This window comes from Nicotiana tabacum, chromosome 13 (assembly GCF_000715075.1).
Source record: "Nicotiana tabacum cultivar K326 chromosome 13, ASM71507v2, whole genome shotgun sequence".
In the NCBI taxonomy this organism is placed as follows: Eukaryota; Viridiplantae; Streptophyta; class Magnoliopsida; order Solanales; family Solanaceae; genus Nicotiana; species Nicotiana tabacum.
This window is the reverse complement of record NC_134092.1, coordinates 89,107,062-89,117,285: the sequence shown is the minus strand read 5'-3', so window position 1 is coordinate 89,117,285 and position 10,224 is coordinate 89,107,062. Positions and strand designations below refer to the sequence as shown.

General features: G+C 35.7%; 1 protein-coding gene across 1 annotated transcript; it reads left to right on the top strand.

The window, feature by feature from the left end:
• LOC107795658 (protein ENHANCED DISEASE RESISTANCE 2) lies at positions 1–8,879 on the top strand. Its single transcript, XM_016618334.2, has 20 exons — positions 1–646; positions 1,673–1,747; positions 1,851–1,904; positions 1,989–2,104; positions 3,646–3,776; positions 3,876–3,922; positions 4,010–4,110; positions 4,311–4,406; positions 4,473–4,537; positions 4,611–4,682; positions 5,609–5,755; positions 5,870–6,165; positions 6,445–6,505; positions 6,615–6,790; positions 7,391–7,492; positions 7,616–7,666; positions 7,750–7,893; positions 8,027–8,122; positions 8,238–8,339; positions 8,569–8,879. The coding sequence occupies exons 1-20, from the start codon at positions 494–496 to the stop codon at positions 8,671–8,673; spliced, it is 2,190 nt and encodes a 729-aa protein (XP_016473820.1). The 5' UTR covers positions 1–493; the 3' UTR covers positions 8,674–8,879.
• Positions 8,880–10,224: the final 1,345 nt, after the last annotated feature.

Sequence of the window (10,224 nt, the reverse complement as noted above, 5' to 3'; positions counted from 1 at the left end):
TTCAAAGAACTAGAAAGGACAAAAGAGTAAATAGACAGAACCGTCAACTTCCTATAAACATAAAAAAACAGTTAATTTTCAAAGCGGGGAGGAGAGGAGAAACAGAGAAGAGAAACTCAGAAAGAAAAAGAAAAGGGAATTAAACCAATTGGCAGTTTGCCGGGAAAGTCACACAAAACAACTCCGGCATTCTGCCAAAGAATAATTAAACAAAAAAAAGAAGATTGGTTCTCTGATTCCATTTTCTGGGATCAGAGGATCATTAATTTCATCCCCTTCTCACCCTTCCCATTTCACCTTTTTTTTTAAAAAACTTTTTGCATGTATGCATATAGTCCTCACATGAATTTATTTCAATGATGTACTCATACATATATATGTATGTTTCTTTGAATGAAAAATATTTCAAGATTTTGAGGGGAGAAAATATTTAAGGAAAAAAAGAAAGTTTTTTTTCCCTTTCTGAGGATCAGAAGAGGTTTGGATTGGTGAAATGGGTTTGCAAGAAACAGAAGGGAAAATGGAGGGGTGGCTTTACCTGATGAGGTTAAACAGGTTTGGACTGCAATATTCACGTAAAAGATACTTCATTCTTGAAGACAACTGCCTCAAGAGCTTCAAATCCATTCCCACTTCACCAAAAGAGGTACTTTAATTCATTTTGTTTTTCCCTTTCACTTTCAAGATGTTTCTTATTTCATTTTGAATGGTGCTATTTGAATATATGTTAATTTGAGTTTTTCTTATGTCAATATGCTTTTGCTGTGTCAGTGTATGTGTGTGTGGGGTTTTTTTTTTTTTTTTTTATTGATTTTGGCACAATTAAGGTTTTTTTTTTCACTTGTTCTTTTCTCTTATTCTTGAACTCATGCTTCCAATGTTCAATACAAGTTGGCACGTTGGGAGCTATTCAATTGTGGATGACATTGACAGTTTTAAGTGTTTTAAAAAGGAAAAGAGCTGGTTAAAATATTATAGGCCTAAAAGAAAAGAGCTGGTTAGTTGATGTAGGATTATGCTGTACTTCTTTTCTTTGGTGGATTAGTTTTTGCACTTAAGAGCAATGATGCGCTAGATGGAAATTTTGATTCTTCTATAGTAACACAAAGTTTTGAACTCTTCGACGGGAATTTCCATAGTTTTGTTGCTTTTGATGTGTAATAGCCTGCTAAGATCCAATAAAAGACGTTAAAGAAGTAGTCATATTTAGGTAGTAAGCACCCTGAAGTAAAAACTTAGGTCTCACTACTTATAGGCTTGGTTAGTTGAGGCCGTGAATGTCTGTGTTGAGGCAAAGACAGAAAGCGGCAATGTGAAAAAGAACTTATTGTGGAAAATCAGTGGGAATTATATACGGAAGTGGAAGAGTATACTCTACCTTTTACAAAGCATGCTTCAAGTGTTGCCTTAAAGGTAGTAGCACCCTATAAACACTAACTTTTTTGAGATAAAAATTTGATATAGGAATGATATGTAAAATATCATACAGAAATTTTAACTACCTCAAGTTCTTGCCGGACTGCAGTTTCTTTGTTTAAACTGCATAATAGGAGACTAGTTCGACAATGCCTGTGTTTTGAATGAGCAAACTCAGTAAAGAGAATATTACACTTACTTTCCATGTTGCAGAAACTGATTCCTCATATCCACATGTGCTTCTGATGTATGTCAGGAACCAATAAGAAGTGCAATAATAGACTCTTGCATCCGTGTCACGGACAATGGAAGAGAGAGCTTTCATAGAAAAGTATGTGCTAAAAATTTTACACGTTTCATAGTTTGAAAGATAAAGCAAGGCTTCACCTTCTTTTGTTTTTTTTTCTTATTAAATCATCAGTTTCTCCTTGCAGGTGTTCTTCATTTTCACCTTGTATAACACCTCTGATCACAATGATCAGCTCAAGGTATGCTCCTTTTACAGAGTGAATTCAATCTTTCAGGATAAAACTCTCAAATACAAGCCTCTCTTTTCACTTTTTTTTTTGTAGTTGGGAGCATCCAGTCCAGAAGAGGCTGCCAGATGGATACATTGTTTAAAGGATCCTGCACTCAACCCGGAAAGAAGCTTACATGCTCCTTCAAGAAGAAAATGGCAACCTTTCAGGTTAACAATTGGTTTTTTTTAAAACATTCATGCTTAAATTACTACTTCTAAAGCTTCATTTGCTGTTCATATGCTGCCCTATTTTTGTAACCAGACTCAGATCTTCATGACTGGGAGAGTGGTATCTCTCTCATTTTAACTTAAAGTACCATATAACTGAGCAGAAAATCTAATTCTTGTATAGATAGCATACATACTAGAAAAGATATGGAGCCTAACTCAATCTCAAAAGTTAGATAAGGACTATACAACACCATATAAGGTGACAAAAATCATTCTCTAAATTAACGTGAAACACTCTAACCAGTGGCGGAGCCACCTTATAGGAAGGGGTGTCAAATGACACCCCTTCGCGGGAAAAATACACTGTGTAGATAGGTAAAAAAATAAATTATATGTATATATATACTATGTTTTGACTCTCCTTAATTTCCTGGTATGTTTACTTTTATATATTTTGACACCATTTAACGAAAATTCTGGCTCTGCCACTGACTCTAACATCCTGCGCATGCAACAACAACAACAACCAAGTATAATCCCACTAGTGGGGTCTGGGGAGGGTAGTGTGTACGCAGACCTTACCCCTACCATGGGGTAGAGAGGCTGTTTCCGATAGACCCTCGACTCCCTCCCTCCAAGAACTCCCACCTTGCTCTTGGGGTGACTCGAACTCACAACCTCTTGGCTGAAAGTGGAGGGTGCTCACCACTAGAGCAACACACTCTTGTCAAACACCCTGCGCATGCTCAACACTATATATCTGGAGCGTAGATAACATATCATGGGAGTCCAACACTAGGAAACACAATAACAAGGATTTGTCTAGCTCTGATACCATGTTAAGAAAATAGATCTTCGGCCTAACTTAACCTCGAAAGTTATCTTATGAATGAGGTGAAGATTGTCCAAGACCATATAATGAGACAACAACTCATTCTCTCAACCAATATGAGGCATTCTAACAATTATAAAATCAAATTCTTAAGAATAATATTACATCTAGAATCTCTCATTTTCTTAGAGTCCCTCGTATTTCCTTCTCTTTAATTAGAGTTCAGTAAAAGACTGGTAATATTTGCATATAGACATGCATTCATTCCCTAACAAAATCCATCAGTTTTATATACAAAAACGATGAAATGGCATACCCATAGTTTTATAAAATATCGTGCCCCAGGTTAATTCAAGGAACTTATGTTGCCTAGTCCATGCCACCCATTTTCAGTTGCTTTTGGGTTGGTAATAGATGCTCAAATTTTTAATAGGGTATATCAGTGTTTGTGTTAATGTAATGCATGTGCTAATGAAATACAGCGCTCTTCAGTGATTGAATAGAACAGATAGAGGTTCTTGATGAAGAAAATAAGCTATTCCACCCACTAACCATTGGTTTGAATTGGACGCTCAAATTCTTTAGAACAACTAAAATTGGTTTATTGTTATACTTTAGGTCTGGGCGGCTTTATCCAGGTGGAGCAGGTCATTTGTTATGCTCTCAGTAACTTATGGAAATGAATTGTATCGTATGGTTTTTACAGGTTGAGCGTTTCAAAGAGGATGGCCCATAAGAGCTCCATGGATTCGACTGCTGCATCTTCTATGCATGTGGATGCAATGACATCTGATGTTCTTGCTCCTTCTCCATGGAAGATATTTGGCTGTCAAAATGGTAGGGATTATTCTTTTGTACTATATCCAAAAGAAGAAGCAGAGTCTTCATATTGCTTCAGACAGAAATCATAGATGTCTATCTTATGCTTTCCCACAGGCTTGCGGCTATTTAAAGAAGCGAAGGACAAAGGTCCGAATGGGAAGGTGTGTGCTAATTATATCTGTTGTGTCGGAGTTTCCTGATTTTAAGTAGATATTTTCCTTGATATAACAAATGGTTTTGCATCTCAGCATCGGGATGGTTCTCCAGCAGTAATGGCGGTGGGTGTGATTGAAGGAACATCTGAAGCCATTTTCCGCACACTCATGTGTCTTGGTCCCTCAAGATCAGAGTAAGATATCTAACTCTTCTTTCAGTTCTTTCAATTATTCGGCATATACATGTACCACTAACACTTTTGAGCTTCTATGTGGTTTCTTTTATGATGACTAAATAGACCACCTTAATGGAGTTAATGATGTTATGTATTTAGGATATTTGTTCATGTATTTGCAATTTGAAAAGGACGAAACTTTGGATACTTTTTTGCAGATGGGACTTCTCTTTCTATAGAGGCTGTGTGGTTGAGCACCTCGATGGTCATACAGATATAGTACACATTCAACTATACAACCATTGGCTGCCATGGTGAGACTCATAACTCTTACAAATTTGACCTCTCAATGTAAGCTTGGATTAACTCTCATTTTGCAGGGGATCAAAAAGAAGAGACTTGCTCCTACGGCGTTACTGGAGAAGAGAGGATGATGGCACATATGGTAATCAAAGAAATGAATATAAACTTGTCAAATTTTATTTCCATAGACTGAGTTTTACTCTGTGTATATGCAGTTATTCTCTATCATTCTGTCATCCACAGCAAGTGTCCGCCACAAAATGGATATGTCCGTGCCTGCATTAAAAGTAATGTATGCTTTAACTTTGAACTTTTAAATTGCATTTGAAATATTAATTTAGCTCCATTTAATTTGCTTCTCTAGTTGAATGTTCTTATTTTATGGAAAGGTTAACTTTCCTTGGGTACAGCGTGCCCGCAGCATTCACACTAGTTCATTTTCTCATTTGTCAGTTTTTTTTTCCTTAAAATCATTTGTCAGTTAAATAAGCATTGTAGCAGAGCATTCTGAGTATTTTTCCATGGTTTGCAAGCATTGACGAGATAATAGCTGTGATTGTCTGGCATATTTCTTTATCTGGAACATTCAATAGAGGTAAAAGAAAGGTTCAAAATATTTCCAAACGTTGTGATCTTACTGACAAAGTAAAAAAAGGTATATGGAATATAACTCATCCGGATAAGACCCTAGATAAAGGGATGAAAGAAAGACATGAATTTCCCACTGAAGCTAAAGCACACTCTCTACATAAAAGAAGAATAAGCGAATACTAAGTCATTTAGTAGTTTGCTATTTCCGTCCTACTTTCACATGCCTACAACCAGGGGCAGAGCTATATAGAGCTGAATCTCCTTCGTGAATCCCCTTCATCGTGAAATTCTACTACAAAAATGGCGCAAAAATGAACCATTTTTATATATTAACTGTTGAATCCCTTTTTCTAGTATAATGGAAAAGGAGGTTCAAAATTGCTTTAGGCCACAGGTTCAAATCTTGAGCGTCACATTCTTGTATTTTCTGAAATCCCCTTGCATAAATTCCTAGTAATAATGTCCTAGTAATACTTTCATTTCAATGTTTTGTCCTTTAGTTTGATCTTGATTGCTTTTTCTGTTTCCTAAGACTATATTTCAATGAAGAGAGGCACAATTTCCCTTACATTTCTATTCTTAAACGTTCTTTTTTTCTGTTTTCCATTTTTGAATTGTTCAGGTGGTGGACATGTTATAACTCCAACCAAACATGGTAAACCATCTATTGTAAAGCACATGCTTGCTATTGATTGGAAGTTCTGGAAACCTTATTTGAAGAAAGGGGCCTCAGTATCCATAACCATCCGCGTACTCGAGAGAATTGCTGGTATTCTTCTATGCACAAATAAGAAATGGACATTTTATTTCATTTTATCATTCTACTTCTCCTTGGTGCTTGCTTTCACCTGAAATGACTGGTCTGTGCTCTTTTACTTTGCAGCGCTAAGAGAGATGTTCAGAGCAAAGGGAGGGAACTACTTCTCGGAGTTGTCACCAGCTGCGCTAACAAGGGATATTGAGCTGCCTGTTAGTGAAAAGGAAGAGATCAAAACAGAAGTTGATTATAAAATGATCAAGGATGACAAAGTGACAAATGACGGAAAAAATCCAGCATCCTCAAATCTCATGGGATTGGATGATGCAGCTGATGAGTTTTATGATGTTCCTGAACCGTCAGACGACGAACATTCAGACCATGCTTGGACTTCCAATGCAAGTCCAGAAGTGGGTTGTATGGTACCCTCTACTCTCTAAATTTTTAAATAGCTTTTTTATTAGTTTGTAGAAGTGGTTGATTGAGTATCAAGTCATTTGTCATCATTATATCCTTCATGTAGAAGTAGAACTTTCCAAAATTTGGAAAGGACCTTCTAATGGATTTTATTGAATTTCAAGTAACATATTTTAAATGGTTAATTGTCCAATTAATTTGCTTGTTCCCTTGTTTAAACCTACCAAAATATGTAAAGTATCAAGTTGTTGCATGACAAGGTTCTTTCATGCTGTAATATGCAGGACTCTTACCACACAAAATTGACCACTGCAAATATTGTGAAAAAATTACATGATCTTGCAGGTTAGTGTTGTTTGACTAAAAGGCAGTGATGAGTTGGATATAACCAATACGTTATAATTGTTACTCTGACGTGGTTGATATTTCTTGTTTACATTTTCAAATGTTGCAGTTCAGAAAAAAGGTTATGTGGACTTGCAAGAAATGGCTCGGGAAGAGAGTGTGTCATTGTGCTATGGAGCAACTCTTCCAAAAGATCAAAATTTTAATATGCCTTGCAGTTGGGCTGCTGCGGATCCATCATCATTTTTGATTCGCGCTGAAAGCTACCTGGCAGACCAGGAAAAGGTTGTCTCTTTTATTAAGAAAGACCTAGTGAAAGTATCCACTACTATATAATACTCTGAAAATATTTTTGCCTGTTTTTATATATAAGATTCAGAGTCTGAGCAAATTTATCAAGTAGGATGATAAGATTGAGTTCTCTTACCAGTATGCATTGCAAGACAGTAGTGCCTTGATCAATGTGGTTTAGTACTTTCTTCCGACAAATATATGTCCAGTTCAGTAACAAGTAGGTAATAAGCTTGTCTTACAATAGTCAATCTTAGTATTTCAAACACTTGTTATTGTTGCCCTTTCTTCCTTTTTAACACAATAAACTGAAGAAATAACGTTCAAGATTCAGTTCTTAAGTAGCAACCTTACTGTATGCTTCTGCATGCTATGATCCCTACTCTCAACAACAAAATTAGAGAAGCTCTGACAGAACCGGAAAGAGTTGAAAGATTTAAAGCTTCTCTAGTTTCACCTTACTTATCATCTGATGGTGATTGTAATAGTTGTAATACTTAGGATTGAAGCATTGCCTGTGTACCTGATTGAATATTATGTGGTTCATATTCTTTCCTCGTTATTGAATTCTGATAAGTTTATCCTTCTCTATAGGTTAAGGCAAAGAGTACCTTAATGCAAATGGTTGCAGCCGATTGGTTAAGATCTGACAGGCGTGAAGATGACCTTGCCGGTCGCCCAGGAGGCATAGTTCAGGTACTTTCTTGTTCTTTTCATACAGTTTAAAAAATAAAACCAGTCAATATATGCATGTTCCAAGTTTCACTTTGTTTTCCTATAGAGACTGCATATCTCAAACTTTTTGTTGGCAATGTTTAGAGATATGCTGCTCAGGGTAGGCCGGAGTTCTTTTTTATCATCAACATCCAGGTGATTACTGTGGCTTATATAGGTATAATCATCATAGACTTAGAATTCAGTTTTTACTGATTGCTATTTATTAAATGGGTCAGGTTCCAGGAGCAACCACTTATAATCTTGCTCTATATTACATGTTGAGATCTCCTTTGGAAGAAACACCCTTACTCGAGCGTTTTGTCAATGGAGATGATTCTTTTAGGAATTCAAGGTTTAAGCTCATACCATACATATCCAAGGTTGGTTCATTAGATCTGAAGCAAGATTTTAGCTAAGCACTATCTGAAGTTTATTCCACTTCAACTTTCGTTACTTGAACATACAAGCATCCCATATTAAATTTTGCGGACTAATAATGCTTGTCGTACATAGGGATCCTGGATAGTGAAGCAGAGCGTTGGTAAGAAAGCTTGCTTGGTCGGTCAAGCATTGGAAGTGCATTATTTCCGGGGAAAAAATTATTTAGAGGTAGAGTGCAAAGTTCTTTTTGTGTTTTATGCTCTCATATCAAGTACTAGTAATAGTTAATGAATGGAAGTTGCTTTTTTCCTATCTGACCTGAAAATTTGTGTTGAATTTTCAGCTTGGCATTGATGTTGGATCATCAACAGTTGCAAGGGGTGTGGTCAGTCTTGTTCTTGGCTACTTAAACAATCTTGTTATTGAAATGGCATTTCTGATACAGGTAAAAACCACTGTCTTTCTACTGAATTTTTTTTTTTTCCTTTCGTTACGCCTAATCATCGTGTTATCTTTATGCAATGCGTGCACATTGCAAAGGTCTTGTTTTTGTAGCACACTGCTAAAAAAGCAAGATGATTTAACTCCTTACACCTTTATAAGAGTAGCATTTCTGAAGTTAATGCATGAAAAATATGCCAAAAATGATTTTTGTTTGGTGCTTAATTTGCCAGGGTAATACACCAGAAGAACTCCCAGAATTCCTTCTGGGGACTTGTCGGCTGAACCATCTGGACGTTTCCAAATCGATTCCAACTGACTCCGTAAGCATCAGCTAAACAAAATTATTATTCAGACAAGTTGCTTTAATGCAGGGGTTTATTGATTCAAAGTTCAAATTGATTAATTCATGTATAGGCATTCTTTTACATCAAGTTATACTTGAGTTTTGAAGTATATATAATCTTGATTTTTATTTGAAGGTGGGGGCTATTCAATCTGTAAATGTTTCTCCTCATCAAATAAAACTTCCATTCTTTGAATATACACATTCTTCAATAACTGCTCATGTTAGTTTTTATCTTTCTAGGAGGAGATACAGTGTTATACCAATTTTGTGTTTAGGGTACACTGCCATTCTAATTTTATAAATGTGGAACATGCTGATTTTACGCCTACGTAATACTGTATAAGTTAACAAGGGTTACGAAATTGACTTGTTATTTTTCAAATTAATTTCGATGCCTTTTCATCTTCATTAAATTAATGTAGCAAAGGGAAAAGAAAGTTTTTTCCCAGTTATTTAGTACAAAGTGATTATTAACTAACAAAAATAATGGCCACAATATCCAGTTAAGTACATAAGCTCCACTGATCTTTTATATGGGGCCAATCAAAATAAAAAGTAATTAAAAAAAAAAATTAACAACAAGTTGCTATGCAATAACGGCATAAACAAGAATCCTACAAAGTTGCAAGTTGCAACAAGACTCAATCCAAAACCAAGCTCGGACGTTGGCAATTTGCTTTGCAAATTGTAAAGAATCAAGCATTTTGATTGGCTAAAAGGTTGGCAAGTTGTCGTATAAATAGGACTCAGTCCTTCCATTTCAACACACCAAAATCAGAAAGCGCAATAGAGCTATTGTAGTATGAGCGCAGAAAGAGTAATTCAATATTGTAGTATGTGAGATAAATAGTGAGTGGGAGTAATATTGTAGTGAAGTCTTTAAAATAAAGAGTGTTATTTCTTTTGAAATTGTAGTAGTCTGTTGACACTATCAAGTTGTAATATTATAGTGGTATTATATTGCTCCACTTGGGTATTGTGTTTTACCCAATTAAAAGATTTGGTGTCGTTGTTACTCTCTTATGTTATTATTATTTACCGTGAATATTATTCCTGGGCGAGATATTATTTTTCCCAACATTCTATACTATTCTTATTGGCACTCAAGCTACATGAGATTTTCACCATATACAACCCCTAGAATCTCAAACTGTAATTGGATGATGTAATATCCTACCTTTCAAATTGATTAATTCAGGTAAGTTATACGCATTACATTACACTAAGTTAACTTCAGTTGAAAATACATAACATCTGTATTCTGATAAAGTTTCGTTATTTCGACACATTCGTCATTTGTTTTCTTGTGTTTTTTTTTATCTTCCCATTTGAGAGTGTGACGATCCGATAGGTCATTTTGAGTACTAGTCCTTATTTCTGTGTTCCGATACCTCTCGTAGTTTCATTTAATGTTCTTTGATTTGCATGCGTGGTCCATGTCTCTTTTAGAAAAGATTTTATATGAAATTTTGATAAAAATGGAAATTTTGACTAAAAATGAGGCTAGAGTTGACTACGGTCAATATTCTTGGTAAACGGC